The sequence below is a fragment of the Xiphophorus couchianus genome, chromosome 17 (genome assembly GCF_001444195.1).
Source record: "Xiphophorus couchianus chromosome 17, X_couchianus-1.0, whole genome shotgun sequence".
In the NCBI taxonomy this organism is placed as follows: domain Eukaryota; kingdom Metazoa; phylum Chordata; class Actinopteri; order Cyprinodontiformes; family Poeciliidae; genus Xiphophorus; species Xiphophorus couchianus.
Window position 1 is genome coordinate 5,528,607 of NC_040244.1, and position 25,282 is coordinate 5,553,888.

General features: G+C 35.5%; 1 protein-coding gene across 1 annotated transcript; it reads left to right on the plus strand.

Annotated features, from left to right (window-relative positions):
* Positions 1–10,155: 10,155 nt before the first annotated feature.
* On the plus strand, positions 10,156–20,000 carry LOC114161162 (rho GTPase-activating protein 8). The gene is made up of 13 exons (XM_028044309.1): positions 10,156–10,279; positions 10,572–10,613; positions 13,303–13,419; positions 14,215–14,302; positions 14,374–14,505; positions 15,322–15,408; positions 15,879–15,977; positions 16,050–16,160; positions 16,393–16,466; positions 17,505–17,582; positions 18,218–18,346; positions 18,425–18,528; positions 19,520–20,000. Exons 2-13 carry the CDS (start codon positions 10,574–10,576, stop codon positions 19,715–19,717), a joined length of 1,257 nt encoding a protein of 418 aa, XP_027900110.1. The 5' UTR covers positions 10,156–10,279; positions 10,572–10,573; the 3' UTR covers positions 19,718–20,000.
* Positions 20,001–25,282: the final 5,282 nt, after the last annotated feature.

Below are 25,282 nucleotides of genomic sequence, written 5' to 3' on the forward strand. Positions count from 1 at the left end.
ACAGTTTTAGCAGAAAATCAACACATTTTTGCACACATTTGTATTGAAAACCAGTGGATGGATGTTTTTAAGAGACTAAAACTTCTGTACAATGTGTTTGATGCAGAATACTTTGTGTATAACTCACACATTTATCTCCACATTTATCTTCACACTGTTGGTGCTAATTCAGCAGCTCCTCTCCTTCAGATGTGAACTCCTTCGGGGGAGGATTGCAATAACGGTGCAACAAATTAAACCAAACAAATCACTTTGATAGAACCTGTTGGAGGTTCCTGACGGCCCTCTTTAAACTCGCTTCAAGGAGTTTTACAAACAGCAGCGTTGAATCAATAAAAGAGCCTCCAGCACCGTGATGCACGGCTCCGTCTGACGGCTCCAGCTGTTAATAAGGAGTCCTGTGGGCGAACATGCAAATACCTGGTTGCTTTGAAGAACACCTTGTTCTTCTTTGATGTTTCCTTTGATTTCTACGCTCTACGCTTAATGTCTTCCAGATTCAAGGTTCGATTTCAGCACAGTTTATTTATGAAGCACTAAATTACAGAAAAAACAAAAATCAGGTCCAACAGATACAAACCATCAGATTCGATTTTTGTATTTCAGTCCTTTTAATATTTACTCATCTTACAGTAACTGTAATAAGTATTCACTCCATTTTATTAATACCTGTTTGCAATCATTGAGGTTTGTAACATGACAAAATCTAAAGTAGTTAAAGTACAGAGACATGAATAAACGAAGAATGACGGTAAAAATAACTAAAGAATTCAGTCTGAACTACACAATTTTACCACGTATTTTTGTCTAGTTTCTAGTAAAAGTTTATTAGTCACCTTGAAATAAGACAAAACTGACTCAAAAGTAACTTCTGAGCAAGAAATAGATGCTTATTTTAAGTCTGTAATACCTGAAGTGGAATAATCTGGAAAAGGGGAACAAGACATTTTAACTTATAATATGGGAAAAAATTATTGTTCCACTGGCAGATTAATTCACTTGTAACTAATACTTTTTCATCAATATTAAGCAATTATTGGCTTAAAACAAGCTTCTATATTGTGCTGAAATATTACACATTAGGGTAACTCTGTCAGTTTGACAAGTCAAAATTTTTGACTGTTGAAACTGAGAAAAGTTCAAGTTTTTTCTAGAATTTTTTAGAGTTTTTTCTAAAAAAAATGTTTAAAATTTGTAGCAAATTTTAAACTTTTGAAACTCAGAAATATCCTTGTTTTTTCTAGAAAATTTCTGCGGTTATTCTCAAAATTTCTGAATTGTTTGGTAGAAATTCACTCTTAGTTGTGTCTTATTTCAAGTGACTAAGATATTTGCACTAGAAACTGGACCAAAGATACTTGGTAAGGTTTTGTGATTTTTGCAACAACAGAAACAAGAAGTAGAAAATCTTTGCGTTAGGAGGAAATGAGGCGCTTGCAGCAATCGGTCCAGGTTTCGCTCTGGATGGAAATCAAGCAGGCTGAGTCGGACCTGGAGGATGTGACCGGACCCGACCCGACCTCATGGCCGTCCTCACCTCCTGCCACGCTGGACGGCAGATGGCCTGTTTCCACGACAACATGCAGCGCTGCAGTGAAATGCCGAGCCTCCTTATCTGAAGGGAGGCGGCGGCCGGAGGCGATCTGTTTTTAGGTTAACGCTCCTGGAGGAGGCAGCGAGGAGAAAACACTCCTGAATACAAACGCCTGCTTTAAATACGTCCTCCACTAATACAGTTTAAAATACAGTTAGAGCATCAAGGCTCCACCTATTGGCTCCTAACCGGCCATCCATCTGTTTTTTTATGCATTTTTTCTCATCTTTCTTCTGGCTTTCTGGGGATGATTTCTGCTTCTTTACTAATTATTACACATGACTTTTATGTTAAGTTCATCTACCTGTCTGCTCATAAAACCTGATGCAGCTTTCAAAGTGTTATAACAGAAATAAAATCTGGTTTCGACTAATTTATCTATGACTTTGATAAAATATATGCAATTTGCTGTGCAGTTCTTTATCCAACGCTTGGTTAAAAGCCTAAATTTGGAAAAGTTATTGTCAGTTGAAACCAGAAAAGGGTTTTAATTAACGCGACGGCTAACAAAACTTCTCTTGATTGCTGGGGCTAGTTAGCATAGCCACTGATGATGATAAACGGTTTTCCAGGAACTCGTTTCTCCACTATTAGTATGTTTTACAGTGTGTACATGAGGATGATTGACGGCGCTAAGACCCGCCTCCAGGCTCTGATTGGTTGTTTTTGGTCGGAGCGATGCATTTCTTCTGGCGGCAGTAGTATCTCCTGGAGAAGATCAATGATTTCACAGATCATCTGTCTCATATTATACTGTAATGACATATTGACAGATTTAACGAATGTGTAAAAATCTTTTTTTATTTTTTTAAAGTTACTGCATCTTTAAGGGACGTGTCATTAAATATTAGTGGGTGTTTGTAGGACTGTGATGAAAAAACATTTCCTGGATGATGAACTGTCCCAGAAGTTGTTGAGATAAATTATGATGTTGTTCTTTTGAAACCATTTTCAAGTAAATAATGGTAATGGCATATCCATCCATCCATCCATCCATCTTCTGTTCACCCTTTGTCCCTAATGGGGTCGGGAGGGTTGCTGGTGCCTATCTCCAGCTACATTCCGGGCGAGAGGCGGGGTACACCCTGGACAGGTCGCCAGTCTGTCGCAGGGCAACACAGAGACATACAGGACAAACAACCATTCACACACACACTCACACCTAGGGAGAATTTAGATAGACCAATTAACCTGACAGTCATGTTTTTGGACTGTGGGAGTCCAAAAATGTAATGGCATAATAATGTAAAAACACATTCTTAAAAATTAATAAACTTTAAATTTAACACTGGAACTGGAGGACATTTTAAATAACCAAAATAAATAAACATTAAAAACGACAAATAAAATAAATTATGAAATCTATTTGAGACCAAAGAATCAGACTGAAGATCAGTTTTAGTAGAAAGAGAGAAAAGAGAAAAACAAAGAGTTATGCAAGTGGAAATTATTGAGCTTGTTTTAATCTATCATGTGATTAATTGGTTTATTGAGACAAGTGTGTACACAAGTTAATACAGGAAAGAATAATGGGTGGATGGAAACGTTCTGCACTTTTTGTTGCACATGCATCTGGTCGTTCCTCCGGTTATGAATATTGAGGGGAGTCGTTCTGTGACAGCTGGAGGTTTCCCTCGTCTCAGTGAAGAGGTCGATTAGCGCCAGCGAAGCTGCAGCTCAGCTTTTATGTCCTTTTTAACTCAGACCGCTCTAATCCAAGGACCGGAGAGGAAACAGCGGCACAGCGGCAGCTTTCTCTCAGGCGCATCCCTGGAAGTGCGGTTTACGGAGCGATTCGCTTGTCTTTTCCATTTTCCCCAGACTCGTCTTTGAACTGCTTGTGTTTTGGACGAGGAACAGTTGGACTCGTCTTCCCAACCTGGGCAGCAAACCAAACATGAAACCCAACAAAAAGGCAGCGCTTCCTACATGCAGATTATATTTAGTGTCTGTGCAAAACCTCCTGTACTTCACTCATATGTACAAGTGCTTTTATCTTCTAACCATATTCCCACAACAGATTTCTACAATTGTTTTGTGTTATTTTCCTTTTAAGTTATTTTTTAACCATCTGAGAGTTGAGCATACATGTTGCGGTTGTCTTGTTTAATATATTTAATAATCAAGCTCTATATTTAGCTTAGCAATTAGATATTTGGCTCCAAATTAATATTTAGCTACAAACGAAATAGTTAGCAGTCTAAATGTTTAATTCAAAAACTAAATATTTATCTCCAACTACGGCTGAACTGGGACCAAAAACTGGTATTTTTGGTTGTGGTTATTTACACAATATACGAAGACACACGACATAGAAAATTCTAAATAATTTCCTGTAAAGTTCAAGTGAAATAAAATAAGTTGTTGAAGCAGAATGAGGCCGTTCAGCATCGTTGTTGCTGAAGTTTTGGAAAGTCTTCTCTGCCCTCCAGGCCGATCTGTCAGTTTCACCTTCCAGCAGGAGTTTCTGGATGGAAACTTTCTGCAGATGAAACCAGAGAGTCGGGCAGGAAGGTCTCTGTGTGGGTTTGGATTCACTGACCTTCGCTGGAGTCGATACTGACGAAACAAAAAACCAGAGAGCTTTTCTTCAAGGAGCAGCAAACAGAGAGCGCTAATAAAAGACGAGCGTTTGAGTCAGAATCTGTCCTGATTCACCTTCAACATGTTTGAGCTTTTTGTTCTGTTTTTATAAGTTTAAATAATAAGACACTTCTTTATTAGAGATCTGTTATGAGCCGTTACATTAATTAAATTTACAACTGCTAAAAACAAGGACAGCTTTTAACTCCAGGATTTACATTTTCTAGGAATAAATAGAAAAAATCGTTTTTATTTTTTACCTTTAAAAAAACACAACATTTAATTTGAGCTTTTTATCCATTTATTTCACTTTGAGTTCATTCAGACACATTAGCATTTGTAAATATTCAAATTTCTACAAATGTGTTTTATTTCTACTACTAAGACATTTTATTTTGGTAGTTAACAGACCTACTACATCCTGTTTATTCTTTGTGTCAAAGCTGATTGACTCAAACGATGTAAATCCATGATTATATATAAAGTTTACGGAAAGTAATCCGTAATCTCCAGGTACTTTCCTTGATTTTCCTGGTTCCTTGAGTATTCAGCGAAAGTTCCTGGTAAGTTCTGGAAACCAACATCTAAGTTCTAGGAAAGTACTTGGTAAGTTCCACTAAACTTGCATGAAAGTGTTTTTAAAGTACCTAGGAAGTTTTGGAAAGTAACCTGTTAGTGCTAAGAAAGTACCAAGTGCATTCTGGGAAATGTTCCAAGAAAGTGTAAGTTCTGGTAAAGTACCTCAAAATTTCCAACAAAATAACCTCAACTTTGGATTTAAGTGTTTCTATAATCGTAAAATAAAAAGGGAAAGTAAATGTGGACAGAAAGGAATAAAAAGGAAAGTTGTGTTGCTAGAAAAATGAAAAGCCTTTGAATAGGACATTCAGAAATCCTCTGCTGTCCTGATGATTTACGTATCGTTGGTCTCCATATTTGTAGGTTAATTTTGATCTTCTGATTCTGAGCTTACAGAGATTTGCTCCCACAGCTTTTCTCTGTAATAAATCACAGATGTGGAGATGAACCAGTTTCTCTGAATGTGCTGCTGCGATATGAGCAGGAAAACTGAGAATAATTCGTCTTCTGTTGGGATTGTTTCTGTTTGGACGGGCCGGTGGGAGTTCAGAGGCCGCAGGGGGAATAAATCACACAAACACCTGTGAATGGGGAGCCATTATCCTGATAAACACAGGAGGAGGCGAGTGTTTCCAGCCTGGGGGTCGCTGATGGTTCTGAGCATGCCCAGACGAGGCGACATTAACCACCTGCAGAGCTGATGGATTTTTAAATTTGGTCTAATTTTCCATCTGGAGGAACCCTCCATTCCTCACAGTGGAAGTGGAATTAATGTAATTGGAACTTTTTTCTCCATTGTTTTTATATTCTCTCATTAGGTGGTGATTATTTGATGTGATTTTGTGTTATCTGCAGTCAGTTATTTCAGTTTTTCTGTGATGAATTCATTCAAATCATCAGAGCCTTGAAATCAACACAGAACATCAGTCAGCGATGCAGAGCAGCTGGATGTTTGGGGCCAAGATGGCCGCCCTGCAGGGGTCAGACTGTCCAAACATCTGGACGAAACAGGAAGTGGCAGCTGGAAGAACGACTGTTTGGTTGTTTCATTATTGATCAGATTATTGGTTCACAATGGAAAGATTTAATTTATATAAAGAGAAAAAGATGGACGGACAGACGGACGGTTGCTAGGTAACGGTCACAGCCTGCTGATTTGTAATCTCACATTCTGGAGGTTTTTGAAACGGCTCGTTTTCCAGACACTAAAAAACACAAACTGCTAAAAAACAACGGCTCTATTGTTTTTTCTGTTTGTTTTTGAAACAGGAGAAAACCAAATGAAAGAATGAAACCATAGAAAATGTGAATTTTTGAATTTTCTGGAGTGTGACTGTGGAGTGTCGCTCTCCGGTCCCGCCAGCGTTCCTCCAGGTCCGCCTCTTCCAGGCGATCCGCTGCTGTGTTTCAGCGGACAGATCCGGTTCCTTTCAGCGCTGCTGAACGGATTTATGAGCCTCGGCGGACTTTCTTTCTTATCGGCTCCAGCAGAGACGGTCTGCTGCAACGTTGACATCTGCTGGCTGCTGCACCGAAACACACGAGGTGGATGACGGGTTTCAAACTGATAAAACCTAAACATGAGAGAGAATATTATGTTATTATTGTTTTTAAATAAATGTTTCTACTGACTGGGTTAGGACAGCAAATAACCTGTTAGTAATAGATTAATCTGTTGATTATTCTGAAGATTAATCAGTTAAAAACTTCTACAGATTTTTCATTTACTTTAAACTTTTTATATAAAATACTGGAAATACATTAAAATGTGCAAATAAACAGTTTAATTTGGTTTTCCAAATGAGAAAATAAATTTTTTATTGCCTAAAATACAGCATTTTATTTAATAGTGGGTGAAGCTAAATCTGTGACCTGAGGAGTTTTAGTTAAAAAATATTTACAGACAAAGATGTTTTTTGTCTTAAAAGCAATTTATAGATATTTTTGTACATTTTTGGCTGAATTTCTGCTCTGAATATAATAATTTTGTCACCAAATGGACTTTGTTTTGAGTCTGTATACTCCAGTTAACGAGTAATCAGTTACTGAATTAGTTGACAATTATTTGAGTAATCGATTAATCATAATTAATAAAATATTAATATTCAATAGAATACCTAATTGTAATTCAAATGGCTATTGAAATAATTGATTACTAATGATTAATGAATTACTGAAATAACAGATTAATCCCGACTAATCCGATTAATCGTTTCATTAATCAGGTTTTTATTGTGAACCTGATCAGTTCCTCAGATAATTAAAACGTGTAACATTTTATGTAAGTATTGTTATTATTGCATACTGATTATGATTTAATTCTGTAATTAATGTGTTTACTTCCTGTTTTGGTGCTTTTGCGTTGATTTTTACCAAACTTGGTGTCTCATCCCACCTTGTTGGGGTTTTAACTTTGGGCTTTCTTTCATCTGCTCATCATGTCTTCACCAAAGTGTTTTAAAAATAAAAAAACTATTTTTTTTTTTTTGGTAATAAGTTGATGGTTTTTCTTTGGTGTCTGGAAAACGAGCCATTTCAAAAATCCTCTGATTATAAAATCATATTCAACCAGGTACTGCTCCATGACATAGCAACCCCAGCAGATCCCCAGCACATTTGGTCAGCTGTGTTTACCGCTGTACAATGGCTCCTGGAAAAGACAAGGGTTTTGTTTTTGGCTTACCAATCAGAAGCCACTTACTGCATTCTTGTTATTTGTGCAGGAGGCTCCACTTCTGCTTTTCAAAGATGTACAGTTGTGTAATTGGAAATCAGTTTGCAGCCATTTTCATGTGTGAGTGTAAACAACATCCAATAAATCTTTTCTGTGCAGAGACGCATCCTAACCTGTTCAAGGTCACTTTTAGTAAAAGATAAAAGCTGAAACTGAATAAATGTTTCCTGTAGCGGCTCATCATTTCTCCCACATCCTCCCAGCCTTCCCCTCTTCTTTGTTTCTATTTGTGGAAGCTGCTGGATACTCGTCTTAATGAACAGGATTCCCAGTCCTCACCGTTTCTGCTACATGTAGCCATGTGTTTTCCACTCCTCCAGCTGGATGTAATCAGCACTTCTGGGAAGAGTCCCACTTGTGTTTCCTTTCATTGTAAAGCGAAAGCTTCCTGTTTAAAATAACCACATTTAATAACAAACATAGCCCCCAAAAATCAAGTAAAATTTAAAAGTAACATTTAAGTCCTTCTCCTTTAGTAGTTTAGCATGTAAATCTGTTTTTTCAGCTGGTATTTTTAGCATGGGGGTTATTTGTAGTCAAACGTTGAGTGGAGGTGTCGAGGATCTTCTGCCTGCAGCTGAGCTCGTCATTATTCTCCTCCATATTTGGGTCATGTCGTCCCTCTGTGCCGGCTTCATTTGCATAATCAGAGAATACTGTATCAGAAGGCTTTTTTATTTTTTTTTTTGGCTCCATCATGGGTGCATTCAGAAGAGAAAAGCTGTGTTTTTATGAGCTGAATAATGATTAATTTGTCTCTATTTTGCTTTGTAAAACATTGTTTTGGTTGTATTTTAGTGAAAATTTGCTAAACAACAGATATTTTGTTTTTATAAAGCACTTTAAAACTCAAACTTCACTTTTAATAAACCAGACAGTAGAGTATCTAGAAAAATTGCACATTTTTGTTAAAAGTGAATCATTTTTGCACAAATTTATCATGACATTTATCTTCTATAAATCAAATAAATCTGTTGACGCAGAAAATAAGAATCCTGCAAATGACCTGATTTTATGATTTTACTGACATCAGTTATAATGAATCTGAAAAATATAAACAGAAATTCAGCTTCCAAAGTATAATTTCCCAAATATTGGCTTATTTGCTGCCAAAAATAATCTACAGAAGCCATTATGGGTCATTTTTGCAGACCAATAATGAGCTGAATTACAAACAGTGTCTATTTCAGAAAAGGTCACTGGAAATCCCAGTGTTAATGTAGCACTTCTTCTACATATTTTTACTCAAAATAAAAAAATAACTGTCCAAGAAATTACTCAAGTTAGAGTGAAAAAAGTAAAAATGGAAAGTTAGGTCCAACTTTACATTTGGACATTTTCTTTTTCATTTTTTTCACTAAAATGAAAAAGAAAATTAAATAAATAACATGATTACAGAAAGAACTACTCACAGTCTGAGTGATGTTTGTATTTTTCTGGCTTCATGTCTCCGTTTCTGTGTCGTTGTCGCTGTAACGCTGTGGGATTCGAGTCAAAAGATGAAAACCTCTTTATCTGAATTTCCCCTGCAGCCTCAGACGGATTTGCATGTTAAATGTGTTTGTGAGTAAATCCTGCACTTCAGGGGGGTTTTCAGTTTCTTTCCTCCTTATTCAGGTTCTTATGATGAGAATACCCAAATATAAAAAAGAAAATTTAAACAACATGTTCATTATTATCTTTATCAGACAAACAAAGAACAATCAGTAACAAAAAAATTTAACTGATTTGAAAATGTTCTAACTAAAAATGTGTGTAATTTTATTTGATGTTGTAAATAAGCCATTAAAGTCACTTTTGTTGGATTTTTTCTGCTTCAAAAGGTAAATTTATCGCTGTTGCAGTACCAAACTGTGTCCAGCAGATGTCAGGCTTTTACCATTTTACAATAATTGATATTTCCCTGATAAAAATCAGTAAATAAATATTTAGATACAACAGTTTCCATATTAATATCACATTATAGGGTGAGTCAAACAAAACTCAAATATGTAGTTGTCTTTTTTCTTATGTGTTGTTTTCATTATGTTAAAAAATATTTCAGTTATATTTTTCCTAATATTTTTTTTTTGTTTATTGGAATGATTTTTATGTTTTTGACGTTTATTTAATTTTTATTTCATATAAACATTTTCATTTGCTCATCTTTTTTTAATCGTTTTTCCTGTTTTGTTTGTTTAAGAAAGTTATTAAACATTCGGTTTCATTTTGCTTGTCCAGTACTTTATTGTATTTTTATTTTTATTTTTTTTCTATCATCATTTTTTTGTTTTGTTTTTACAAATTTATAATTTTTTTTATTTTCAGTTTAATTTTAATGTCCTTTTTTAAATCATTTCTCACATTGTTTATATATATGTTTTTTTCTAAATTGATTTTAATTTTATTGCCTATTGTAATTTTCTTTTATGTTGCTGTTTTTTTTAAGCTTTTCTATATTTTGCAGCCTATTGTAATATATCGTTTTAAATAATTATTTTACTTATTCTTTATGGTTTTGTTGCGGATTTGTATTTATATATCGGTGATTCTAGTTTGTTTGTTTTTTTAAAATATGTTCAATAAAATTGCTTCCCATTTTTTGTAGAAAGAATTTGTTGTATTCTTATATTATTTTCATCCTAGTTAATTATTAATTAATTAATTTATTTATTTTTCTTTCCAGGGGGAAAACGGTCTGAGCATGCGCAGAGTTAGTTTGGAGGAAGTTTTGGATCGGCTGCGTCCTGCTTAAGTTTCTCTCCTTGGTTTCGCCTCCGGATTGAAGTTGGATTTAATCTTCTTCGCAGGTACAGTGGAGGCTTCACCTCACGTCTCGGTGTTGTTATTACTGAAATATGAACTTTTATTTCTGCGGTAAAACCCGCGTTAATGAGGCAGGCCAGGTGTTGCTCCCCCGCTCATTACTCCGTGTTTTACCTGTTGGCAAGCAGCAGGTAAAACACCGAGGTGCTTTCTGGGTTTTCTCAGCGGACATTTTGACTTTTGGTGGCTTTTTTTCATTCTTTCGCTCTTTATCCGACATTTACAGGAGTTAAAATTCAACCGAGTTTGTTTTTCCTTTCTCTTTTGGCCCGTAAGGAATGACTAACACGTCTGACCTGGAGCAGCTGGCAGAAATAGGTGAGTTTACTCTTTACTCAAAGTTTTCCCACGAATATAAACTGTAAAATTAAAAATATTTATCCCAGAATTATGTGTTGATGAACGGAGACCAGCTCAGATTTCTCCGTAAAAATTTCATTAATATTAAATGGACATATAAAAGGTTATTAATTCTTAAAACATAAATTATTCCAAGTGAAAACAATCTTTTATAGTTGGATAGGTAGAGCTGAAAGGTAAAAAGTATGCAAATGTAAAGCATAGTGGTGGCTGAATAATGTGGCAAGTTTAAAGTGAATCAATGTACCGTTTTTTTATTTTTAAGAAACATTAAAATATCTGAGAATGTTTTCTAGTTTGGTTAAAATGAGTTTCATCTGGAGGAAAGGCTGGAAAACTTGCTGATTAAACTTCATGTACTTCATCTTTAACTGTTTACGTCTGTTGGTACTGAAAGTGTAAAATATTTACAGTTATTATCGTCCCTGAAGCCTGAAAAAGCTATAATTTAACAAAAGAGGAGTTGAGCTGTCAGGTTTAGAAATGGAAAGCACAGTAGTGGCTGCGTTATGGTCGGGGAAGAGATTACATGTTTTATACCCAAGAGGACTTTGGACGCGTTTTGTTTCAATGAAATTATGTAAAATATTACTGATTTTGAAAAAGTAGAAAAACTAGTAACTTTTATGAAAATGTTGAGGTAAATCTATGAATATTAAACGTACAAAATGTTCAGGAGAAGAGAATCGGAGTCACGCTGCTTCATGAAGAGAAACTTTCTGTTCCTCCAGGGAACAGAAAGTTTCTCAACACTTTGTGTTTTTATTTTTAAAGAAAAGATAAATGTCAAAGAATGCTAAAATCTCTCAAAGTTGGACTTACAGTTGAAACCAAAACTTTTTTAAACACTGAATAAAAAGACGCAGTTTTTTGTTTTGATCTGATTTGTATGACAGAATATCAGGCTAAGAAAAAATATTAAACTGAGAAAAAAGTCTTAATTTTACACAAATAAAGTTATACAACAAGTCAAAATAAGATAAGAAAAAAAATATTATAATGTGGGAATAAACTTGTATTATGAGAATATAGTTGTAGTACAAGAATAGTTGTAATAATATGAGAAAAAAGTTGTAGAAGTCAAAATAAAACAAGAATAAACTCATAATAATACAAGAAGAACGTAGAACAGAAGAGAGGAAAAAATGAGGAAAAGGTCTGAGAATAAATTCACCATTTTACCTTATTAGTCATAATAATACAAGAAAAAATCATTTCTGGAGAACTCCTACTTTAAAATCATTTAGGAATTAAAATGTTGGGCATCATGTGAATTTATACTTTTTTGTCAGTAAGGAAAATTTTTAACACATCAAATTATTATCAGTAGCAGGAATTTGAAACGACTGAATTTATTTATAAAGAATCAAAGCTGCTTTCTTCTGGTAACATTTTATCCTGCTAATATTAAGACTTTATGGTTGCAATTAAAAAAAAAAAGATCAGATTTAACTTAAAACTGTGAGGAAAAATAAAGAATTTGTGTCTTTTTCTTCTCTATTTAGCTTGTAAAACATCAGAACTACTGAGTATAAATCTTATTGGTGGATCTGAATTCATCATAGAGGATATTTTCTTTTCTTTACGCCCAAACGTCTGCAGACACAGTTCAGGTTTTGGGGTTTTCTGCAGACATTTTAACGGCTCCATCTTAGTTTTTTCCTGCGAACTGAGTGCGAATCATTTCCTCTCTGTTATCAGAGCCGAATGTTTACAGCAAACTTCCCTCTGAGCTGCAGACAAACGGCTGGAACTGCACAGTTTCCTCTCTTCCTGATGCCTCCCTGTGGTTTCTGGGAAACGATAAGGGAGCTGCTGGTTTCCTCCCAGTTTAATCTGCTGCATCACACGATTTGATACAGGAATCCAAATATAGCACCTTCACTTATCAGCTGTTAAATTAAATCAAAAAACCCTCAGACAGAATTGAAATTATATGAATTCCAGTAGCAGTCAGTCCTCCAATTAATCTGGAGAGGCCTCTGACTGAAGACTGTAGCTGTAGTTACATTTACTCAATTATATTTACTTGAGTTACTTTTATATAAAATATAATTTTAGAAGTATTTTTACTTTTACTTGAGTAATATTATTATGAAGTACTGATTAGGAAAATAAATTTAGTTGCCTGATTTTGTTGTTTTTGTTTTATGAATTATTGTCATTTTTGTTCTTAAAATAACAAAATGTTCACTTGATTTATTTTTTGTTCCATCTGATGATGTAATTTTAAAATATTAAATGATTGATAATTTGATCAGTTACTCAGTACTTGAGTAAAATCTTTACCAAATACTTTTATACTCTTTACTTGAGTCATTTCTTGGACGACTACTTTTGACTTTTACTTGAATAAAAGTTTGTTGAAGTAGTTCTGCTCTTACTTACAGGGAGCAAAGACGATATTCTTATATCTTATAGTACGTTCAGGTATTATTTGAACTTTTGAGATGTTTTTTTTTTTTTTCTTGTATGCATCATAATTATCAAAAAACGACCGTAAATCCTTCCAGCTGCTCTGAGAGAGTATCGGTCCGAACATGCAGCGCTTCGGGGAAAACCTTAGAAACATAAAACATGAGAACCAACAGATCTGCTCCAACATGCTGCCATCATCTACAGTAAAAACTGTTTCACCTCCTGGCAGAGCTGCAGAAAGAGGAGGATGAGGAAGAGCAGAGGGCGGTTCCTGACGGTCCCAGCAGAACCGATCCGTCCCATCCGTACTACGATGTGGCTCGACACGGAATCATCCAGGTGTCAGGTTTGTTTTTTATCTATTAAACATCCAGAAAACTGAAACTGAACATTAATTTACTATAACAATAAAGCCAAACATTCATTACTCGCAAATTATTGCAATTAGAAAGTTTATTTTTGTTTGTTTTGATGATTTTATTCCAAAAATGTTCTGTTCTGCTGACTTCTAAGTATGTTCATAGAAAGTTGAGTGGAAGGGGGGAAAAAAGTGGTTAAAAAACTTTATTTAAATTTTTTTTGAGGAAAAAAAAAGTCAAATATTCCTGCGAGTTTGCCAGGAAAACAGTCAGTTTGTGGTTTTCAAAGCTAATCTGTTTTTTTTTGTTTTTGTTTTTTTAAGGAACAAATAATTCTGAAAAACAAAAATGAGTCACATTTATTTAGAATATTTCCTCACAAAACTAGCTCTAAATTTTAAATCTCTTAAATCTGCTTTGATTCAACAAAGTTCTGTTTTTACACTTCGAATAGAATCAACAAATGTGGATTTTGGACAAAACATGACAATAAACCATTTAATATCAAAGTAAAATCTGATTTCATCAAAAATATTAATTAATGCAAATATTAAACATTTTATTTTACTAACTTTTATTTTCTAAAATCCACTCTAGACATTTTCTTTTCTTTTGCATTTTTTCCTTTGACATTAAAGTTTTTTTGGTCAAAAAGAAAAGTAAACATCCAAGGTTAAACTGGTCTTATGCTGGTTTTGAATGATGGTAAACTGGGAGGATTTAGAGTTCTGGCCATAAAACCAGCATGTTGTTCTGGTTCTGACTGTGACTGGGTTCTGCAGGAGACGATAACTACGGCAGGAAGCTGATCGTCTTCAGCAGCTGCTGCCTGCCGCCGTCTCACCAGCTCAACCACCGCCGCCTCCTCGAGTATGTCAGGAATCCCACCTGCAGCGACTCGGCGAAGCGTTTCCTCTTCTCACCCTGTTCTGCCGCTGCAGGTACCTGAAGTTCACGCTGGACCAGTACGTGGAGATGGACTACATACTGGTTTACTTCCACTACGGCATCAGGAGCAGCAACAAGCCGTCGCTCAAGTGGCTGCGCGAAGCCTACGGCGAGTTTGACCGGAAGTAAGTCCTCCTCCTCATAATGACGACTTCAGTTCTTCAAATGTCCAGAAAGTAGATGAATACAAATCAATGATCCATAAAAACCTCAGTCTGCCTCAGGTTTCAAAATGGACGGGACATATTTTAATGGGGACCTATGATACAAAATTCACATTTAGCATATTTCTATGCTTCCATTTGGATCATAAATGTTTCTAAAAACAAACCAAGCACTTAAAAAAAAAAAAAACAACATCTATCTTTTGGCAAGAGGTTAATTTTTGTTGTAAAGAAAATGAGCCGCCAGAACGTAGCGTTGCACTGTTACCTAGCAACCTCAGTGGAATTCCACTCGTAACCTAGCAACCCAAGCAGAGCTCCAGCACGTTTGGTCAGCTTGTTTTACTGCTGTATGTGATGTACAATGGCTGCTGGAAAACAGATGTTTTGTTGTCGACGTACCATCCAGAAAACATTTGCTGCATTCTTGCTGGTTGTGCAGGAGGCTTCATATTTGCTTTTCAAAGATATACAGTTGTGTAATGGCACATCTGTTAGCACACATGTGAGTATAAACAATGAGTTTTAGGGGGCGTGGCCAGCAGCTTATTTGGATTTAAAGTGACAGACGCCCTAAAGCAGCTACAATCTCATTTTGTATGAGTTACTTTTTGCAAACAATGCAATGAACATGATTTGTATAGACCACAGATTTATTCTAACCTGTTCAAGGAAACATGATGGGTCACCTTTAAAGCATTAATGTGGAGGAAGTCATCTGGAAGTCAATAGATGCAGAAGAAACAAAATAGTTGAATTTCCTGCGTTCATCTGCAGATACAAGAAGAACCTAAAGACGCTCTACGTCGTCCATCCAACTAACTTCATCCGGATCGTCTGGAACATCTTCAAACCTCTGATCAGGTAAAACCTGCAGTTTCTGTTCAGGCGCCATCTAAGGGAAGAGAGTTTTTCCACCTGGTAGTCCAGTAGACTGTTTGATTGGAAACCAAAGTTGCAGCATTTGTTACATTTTCAGCCTCTGTGGTTCTTTTCCCTGTCAAAAAGATCAAACTTTGAAAAAGCACAAAGACTTACTGAAGGAAACGACACAAAAACCTCTGAAGAAGACACTGAGCTCAACTTTCTTCTTCACAAAATGTAAACAAAAATGGAGTGGCGTCAGATTTTATCAGTTCACTTCAACCGAGCCAAGACCGAGCTTGTAGGAGGACCAGAATTTATGATTTTGGACAATTTTGCAAGCAAATCTGACTTTCTAGACAAACAAACTGGAGTTTGATTAAAGCGGACTAAACAGAGCTGGTGTAAATCATCCCTAAAAATAAAAATCCTCCGTTTGCATCATCAGATCTCTCCTGTTTCTCTCTCAGTCGCAAGTTTGGGAAGAAGCTGAAGTATGTGAACTACCTGGCGGAGCTGCGGGAACACCTGAACTACGACCAGCTCTTCATCCCTGCAGACGTCCTGAGGCAAGTTTCCTCCTCTAACCTGGGTTTCCTCTCTGTTTTCATCTTCCTCATCATGTTTCCGGTTCATCGCAGGCATGACGAGAAGCTGCGGGCGGCTCAGAAGGGCGGACCGCCCCCGCCTGTGAAGACGCCGCCTCCTCGGCCGCCGCTGCCCACGCAGCAGTTTGGGGTCAGCCTGCAGTAGTGAGTGGCTCGTTAACCAAGCAGCTCATTAGCCTATTGGCTCGTTAACCAAGCAGCTCATTAGCCTATTGGCTCGTTAACCAAGCAGCTCGTTAGCCTATTGGCTCATTAACCAAGCAGCTCGTTAGCCTATCAACTCGTTAGCCTATCAACTCGTTAGCCTATCAGCTCGTTAGCCTAACGGCTCATTAAAGTTGAACTCGTTAACCAATCAGTAACTCTGCTTCTGCAGCATCAGGGAGAAGAACCGTGAGGCGATCATCCCACCTGTCGTGGCTCAGACTGTGGCCTACCTGAAGGAGAAAGGTGAGCCTCGCCTGATCACATGACTTCCACCTGGATTTCCACCTGCCATCAGTAAATGTTTAAGTTTTAGTGCAGCAGATAATGAAATATGTCAGAAAAATCTTTCACAACAACAAAGCTGCTTGGAAAATAACCGTTAGCCACTGAAAAATTCAAGATGGCGGCCAATTTGAAAATTTGTTTTTGCACTACAACTACCAGAAGAATATTTTTGGTGTAAAATCATACATTAGTAAACCCATAGAAATTATATTTTCTGATAATTTTTTTAAAATCTCTTTTCAAGATAGCTACCATGGTTGTCATGGAGAACAAATTTTTGCACCAATTAGATGAATGTGTTTGTCAAATCATATTTTATACCGTAGAAATCATACATATTCTCAGGATCTTGTTTTCTTTTCAGGTGAGCATTTTTCAAAATGGCTGCCTTGATCGTAATGGAGAATATATGTTTGCGCTAAAAAAGGCAATTGTTATTAGCAACAGCTAACCAAAATGTTGGGTTCAGTATCTAATAATTTGCTAAACAAGAATCTTAGCTGTGCTAACACAGAACCGCTAAAAGCCTAATAAAATTAGCAGAAGTTAACACCAAACTGAAACACAAAAAGGTTTGTAGGAACAAATGCTAAACCGCTAAACATTAAAAAATTACTGGAAGCTAACGCTAAACCTCTACACACATTAAATATGAGCAGAAGCTAGCGCTAACCCACTAAGACAACTGGTTCCCAGTCCGACACATCTTTATCTGATTCCAGCTGATAACTGGTGACTTGTTACATATTATCACTTTAAGGTTGTTTGAATAAGATGACCAAAGTTGAAAACATGTGATGTGACATAAAGTTCATATAAGTTATGAAAATTGTTAACGTTTTATGATAATTGATTTAAAAAGGTCAAAAACAGCTGCTATTTTTGAAAAATAGTCATCATTGTGAAATTCAAGAGAAATTAGCATAAAAAATGTAAATTTTTATGTTTGTTTTCAAATTTGAGGAATTTTTGCAGTAACATGCTGCACTGTTTCAGGTCTCAGGACAGAGGGGATCTTCAGGCGTTCGGTTCGGGTTCAGATCATCAAGGAAGTCCAGAAACTCTACAACCAGGGTGAGCGGGGTCTCCTCCCCCAGCCTGCAGGGGCCCAGCTCAGGCTGAACCTGCAGGAAGTCGCAGGGAAAGCACCAGGACGGGACTTTCTGGAAGTTTTACCTTCAAACATTCTGATGTGTCTTTGTTCGAATCTCCAGGTTCCATTTTACAACTTTTCTGATCCGTGTTGCTTCCTTGGATTCTTTCCTGAAATCTTTTTTTACTCTATATGTTATTTGGAATTTGCAGATTACTTTGTTACAAGTTACTTTTTGGTTTTGTAAAATCTCTTTTTCTCCTGATGCCCCTTTATGGGATACTTTTGTAAAACCCGGAGGTTGGTACTTTATCGTAATTAATCGGCTACTTTGTTGAAACATTTTAGAATCTTCCTTTCAGGGTCGTTTACTGAACATTAGAGACTCATTTACTGAAGACCTGCAGTAAAGTTGGGCAATAAATTGAATTTTTGAAAAATTAGGATTTCCAAGAACTACCATCTTTTTTGATATGTTTTGCAACTTTTTTCTAATTAAGATCAACTTAGAGAAGAAATTAAAATACAATCTGTTTTTTTTTATTACAAAAATTAAAATGTTTATCCTTCAATCAGCCTGTTAACATTTTTCTTTTTTTTACTTGTTTTTCTTCAGGTAAGCCAGTGAACTTTGACCTCTACCAGGACGTCCACGTTGCCGCGGTGATCCTGAAGACATTCCTCAGAGAACTTCCCGAGCCACTGCTCACCTTCCGGGTCTACAGCCAGGTTCTGGAGCTTCTGGGTGAGTTCTGGACTGTCTGGTTCTGGACTGTCTGGTTCTGGACGGTCCGGTTTCACCGTCTCTTACTGGACCTTCCAGATGTGGAGAGCAGCCTTCGCGCCACCAGGTGCAAGCAGATCGTAGAGAGTCTTCCTGAACACAACTTCATCGTGTTGAAGTTTCTGCTCTGCTTCCTGAACATGGTGAGTCCGAATCGTCCCGGTTCTGGTTCTGGACCCCTGGTTTAAAGTCCAACAACAGTCAGCTACATTTTTTCCACCTGATTTCCAAAAGGAGTTTCGTCTTCAAACACTGAACAAAAAAAATGGAAAGTATTTTGGAACAGAAATAATTCTTTAAAAAGTTAAAACCAGAGTCAAAGTTGAAGTTTGGATATAAAAGGAGTTTTTACAATTTTTTATCTAAGTAATAAAAATGGACAGTACAGTTAAATTTATAATTTTTAATTGTATTTTATTTTATTTGACCATTTATTACAAGTTTATTCAAGCCTTTATTTAATTTTTGTATATTTTTTCTTTAAATTGTGTATTTATGTATAATATTTGTATAAAAAAAAAAAGCTCTAATTTATCTTTCTGTATTTAAATTTATATTATTATTTTAATCAAATTCCTCAAAATTCTCATACCATCCATTTAGTTTCTCCTTCGTAGGATTATATATTTGTAGTTTTTTCTTACTAATTAAACTTTGGTTGGTTAAAGTTTTTTTGTTTTTGCTCATCGTTCGCAGAAATTATTTAGTTATCAGGTTTAAAAGTCATAAAATTCAGGATGTTTTATAGAATCTGATCTCATTTCTAAAGGAATTTGTTTTAAAACATTTTTTATTTCCATTTGAGTCAGAATTTCTTGTAAAAACATATTTTTGGCAATAAATTGATGTCTGTTGGTGTCTGAAAAACAAGCTGTTTTAAAAGGCACGAGGACTGTGTTGTTGCCTAGCAACCCTAGTGGAGTCTGCCCGTTACCTAGCAACCCAAGCTGCGCTCTAGGTCATTTGGTCAGCTGGTTTTACAGCTTTATTTGTTGTACAATGGCTGCTAGAAGAGACAAGTGTTTTCTTCTTGACTTGCAATCCAGAAACAACTTGTTGGTTGTGCAGGAGGCTCCACTTCTGCTTTTCAGAGATGTATAATTGCACATCGATGTTGTTTGGGTTTTTCTCCAGGTGTCCCAGGAGAGCCTCAGCAACAAGATGAGCGCCTCCAACCTGGCGTGCGTCTTCGGCGTGAACCTGGTCTGGCCTCGCCACGGCTCCATCTCGCTCAGCGCGCTGACGCCCATCAACATTTTCACCGAGATCCTCGTCGAACACTTCGCTGCCGTGTTCGGCTCCCGCTGCCCACCTGCTCAGGTGACCCCGTGACCCCACAGCTGAGGGGGCCTGAAAGGTCAAGCTGAAGATCTGTTACACTATCAGCACACTAAAAAAAACTAGTAATAATAATAATGCAAATGCAATATGATGATTTTTGTTTTATCTTTTGTACAGAATATATTTAACGTGTGAATAAAACCCAAAGTTGTCAAATAATGCCTGGATTAAAACCGTTTCTGTAGCTTTACTGTAAAAAACAAGAAATGAAATGTTTTGTAAGTGGAATTTATATTTGATTTTAATAAATTGTGACTTAATGAAGGAAAGAAAATCAGTAAAAATCCTTGTTTGAATTTATGTTAATTATATTTAACCCTTTGAAACCCAAGGATCAAACAGGCTGGATTAATTTTATTTTAATTTTAAATTGTCAAATATAACAGTTTTTTTAAGTGACATATTCAAAAAATATGTGATTTTTAAGCCATAAAGAAGTTTAAAGTAGTTTGATAAAAATAGAAAAATCCAAAATATTTGTTTTGTACATTAACTTTACACTTATGTGTAATTATTGAATTTAGATTAACATTTAATTTAGAATTTGTTTAAAATGTTACATTTTTTTTATTAAATCTTTTTATAATTACTGTGGGATATATAAAAGGAGGAGCTGGGCCAGCCCACGTTGGGAGGAACCATTCCAACTGCTGTAAAGATGGCTGAAAGACCCAGACGAATACATCTCAGTCATTGTAAGGTACAGAGAGTGTTAGACTTCTAGACTGACTGATGGGGAAGTTCTGACTACAAAGGGAATTTACAAATTTAGAGGTAATTTGTCTCAAAGTCAGTGAAGCAACCAACAGATCCTCACTCTTTTAGCCTAGAAGTTCTGACATCTCTGTAATCTGAGCAGCAATGGGTTTCTCACAGGCCAGGTGGAATCCCTGCTGTGCTGTGACTGCAGCATATCTATTGTTTGGGAGTGGGGGCCCTCAACAAGATAAGGAGAGAAGCAGACACATCCTCCCCCCAGATTCATCCACATGACTCCAGCAAATTTGTGGTGGCAACTGATGAACAGGACTGCATATGAGGGGAATGAGACCAACACACAACTGTGAGCACACATCCAAGTGACACCATACATCTGCCACTGATGGACCTCCGACTACCAGAAGTAATTACTCTGGCTAGTCTTAAGCCAGGAGCTCTTGGTGTCTGTGTCACCACCCTTCTGGGGACTGTCCCATGGAACCTGTGTAACAAAACCTATACTTTCTGTGACAAGAAGGCAGACTTTTTCGACTGTGATGACCACATCAGTACTGCCTGTTCCAAAAGAATTTTTTGGACATACTATACTATAACGTCGAAAATTTCCAAAAAATGACATAGTATGGTATTACGTCAAAAATGTCCAAAAAAATGACATAGTATACAATGACGTCGAAAATGTCCAAAAAATGACATACTATGGTATTACGTCGAAAATGTCAAAAAAATGACATACTATTGTATGGCGTCAAAAATGTTCAAAAAATGACATAGTATACTATGACGTCAAAAATGTCCAAAAAATGACATAGTATACTATGACGTCGAAAATTTCCAAAAAATGACATACTATTGTATGACGTCGAAAATGTCCAAAAAATGACATAGAATACTATGAAGTCGAAAATGTCCAAAAAATGACATAGACTACTATGACGTCGAAAATGTCCAAGAAATGACATAGTATACTATGACGTCGAAAATTTCCAAAAAATGACATACTATTGTATGACGTCGAAAATGTCCAAAAAATGACATACTATTGTATGGCGTCGAAAATGTCCAAAAAATGACATACTATTGTATAGCGTCATAAATGATCAAAAAATGACATACAATTGTATGACGTCGAAAATGTCCAAAAAATGACATAGTACTATGACGTCGAAAATGTCCAAAAAAATGACATAGTATACTATGACGTCGAAAATGTCCAAAAAAATGACATACTATAGTATGGACGTCGAAAATGTCAAAAAATGACATACTATTGTATGACGTCGAAAATGTCCAAAAAAGGACATACTATACTATGACGTCGAAAATGTCCAAAAAATTACATTCTAAACTATGACGTCGAAAATGTCCCAAAAATGACATACTATAGTATGACGTCGAAAATGTCCCAAAAAATGACATAGTATACTATGACATCGAAAATGTCCAACAAATGACATACTATACTATGATGTCGAAAATGTCCAAAAAATTACATTCTAAACTATGACGTTGAAAATGTCCCAAAAATGACATATTATAGTATGGCGTTGAAAATGTCCAAAAAAAGGACATACTATAGTATGACGTCGAAAATGTCCAAAAAATGACATACTATAGTATGACGTCGAAAATGTCCAAAAAATGACATACTATTGTATGACGTCGAAAATGTCCAAAAAATGACATACTATTGTATGACATAGAAAATGTCCAAAAAAATTACATAGTATACTATGATGTCGAAAATGTCCAAAAAATGACATACTATTGTATGACGTAGAAAATGTCCAAAAAATGACATACTATTGTATGACGTCGAAAATGTCCAAAAAATGACATACTATCGTATGACGTCGAAAATGTCCAAAAAATGACATACTATTGTATGGCGTCAAAAATGTCCAAAAAAGGACATACTATTGTATGACTTCGAAAATGTCCAAAAAAATGACATACTATTGTATGACGTCGAAAATGTCCAAAAAATGACATACTATTGTATGACGTCGAAAATGTCCAAAAAAGGACATACTATTGTATGGCGTCAAAAATGTCCAAAAAAGGACATACTATTGTATGACGTCGAAAATGTCCAAAAAAATGACATACTATTGTATGATGTCGAAAATGTCCAAAAAATGACATACTATTGTGTGACGTAGAAAATGTCCAAAAAATGACATACTATTGTATGACGTCGAAAATGTCCAAAAAATGACATACTATTGTATGACGTCGAAAATGTCCAAAAAATGACATACTATTGTATGGCGTCAAAAATGTCCAAAAAAGGACATACTATTGTATGACTTCGAAAATGTCCAAAAAAATGACATACTATTGTATGGCGTCAAAAATGTCCAAAAAAGGACATACTATTGTATGACGTCGAAAATGTCCTAAAAAATGACATACTATTGTATGACGTCGAAAATGTCCAAAAAATGACATACTATTGTATGACGTCGAAAATGTCCAAAAAATGACATACTATTGTATGGCGTCAAAAATGTCCAAAAAAGGACATACTATTGTATGACTTCGAAAATGTCCAAAAAAATGACCTACTATTGTATGACGTCGAAAATGTCCAAAAAATGACATACTATTGTATGGCGTCAAAAATGTCCAAAAAAGGACATACTATTGTATGACGTCGAAAATGTCCAAAAAAATGACATACTATTGTATGACGTCGAAAATGTCCAAAAAATGACATAGTATACTATGACGTCGAAAATTTCCAAAAAATGACATACTATTGTATGACGTCGAAAATGTCCAAAAAATGACATACTATTGTATGGCGTCGAAAATGTCCCAAAAAATGACATAGTATACTATGACATCGAAAATGTCCAACAAATGACATACTATACTATGATGTCGAAAATGTCCAAAAAATTACATTCTAAACTATGACGTTGAAAATGTCCCAAAAATGACATATTATAGTATGGCGTTGAAAATGTCCAAAAAAAGGACATACTATACTATGACGTCGAAAATGTCCAAAAAATTACATTCTAAACTATGACGTCGAAAATGTCCCAAAAATGACATACTATTGTATGACTTCGAAAATGTCCAAAAAAATGACCTACTATTGTATGACGTCGAAAATGTCCAAAAAATGACATACTATTGTATGACGTCGAAAATGTCCAAAAAATGACATACTATTGTATGGCGTCAAAAAATGTCCAAAAAAGGACATACTATTGTATGACGTCGAAAATGTCCAAAAAATGACATACTTTTGTATGACATCGAAAATGTCCAAAAAATGACATACTATTGTATGGCGTCGAAAATGTCCAAAAAAAAATGACATACTATTGTATGACGTCGAAAATGTCCAAAAAATGACATACTATTAGTATGGCGTCAAAAATATTCAAAAAATGACATACAATTGTATGACGTCAAAAATGTCCAAAAAATGACATACTATTGTATGACGTCGAAAATGTCCAAAAAATGACATACTATTAGTATGGCGTCAAAAATATTCAAAAAATGACATAGTATACTATGACGTCAAAAATGTCCGAAAAATGACATAGTATACTATGACGTCGAAAATGTCCAAAAAATGACATAGTATACTATGACGTTGAAAATGTCCAAAAAATGACATACTATGGTATTACGTCGAAAATGTCAAAAAAATGACATACTATTGTATGGCGACTATGACGTCGAAAATTTCCAAAAAATGACATACTATTGTATGACGTCGAAAATGTCCAAAAAATGACATACTTTTGTATGACGTCGAAAATGTCCAAAAAATGACATACTATTGTATGGCGTCGAAAATGTCCAAAAAAAAAAGACATACTATTGTATGACGTCGAAAATGTCCAAAACATGACATACTATTGTATGACGTCGAAAATGTCCAAAAAATGACATACTATTGTATGGCGTCAAAAATGTCCAAAAAAGGACATACTATTGTATGACTTCGAAAATGTCCAAAAAATGACATTCTATTGTATGACGTCGAAAATGTCCAAAAAATGACATACTATTGTATGACGTCGAAAATGTCCAAAAAAGGACATACTATTGTATGGCGTCAAAAATGTCCAAAAATGGACATACTATTGTATGACGTCGAAAATGTCCAAAAAATGACATACTATTGTATGGCGTCGAAAATGTCCAAAAAATGACATACTATTGTATAGCGTCATAAATGATCAAAAAATGACATACAATTGTATGACGTCGAAAATGTCCAAAAAATGACATAGTACTATGACGTCGAAAATGTCCAAAAAAATGACATAGTATACTATGACGTCGAAAATGTCCAAAAAAATGACATACTATAGTATGGACGTCGAAAATGTCAAAAAATGACATACTATTGTATGACGTCGAAAATGTCCAAAAAAGGACATACTATACTATGACGTCGAAAATGTCCAAAAAATTACATTCTAAACTATGACGTCGAAAATGTCCCAAAAATGACATACTATAGTATGACGTCGAAAATGTCCCAAAAAATGACATAGTATACTATGACATCGAAAATGTCCAACAAATGACATACTATACTATGATGTCGAAAATGTCCAAAAAATTACATTCTAAACTATGACGTTGAAAATGTCCCAAAAATGACATATTATAGTATGGCGTTGAACAATGTCCAAAAAATGACATACTATAGTATGACGTCGAAAATGTCCAAAAAATGACATACTATAGTATGACGTCGAAAATGTCCAAAAAATGACATACTATTGTATGACGTCGAAAATTTCCAAAAAATGACATACTATTGTATGACATAGAAAATGTCCAAAAAAACATAGTAAA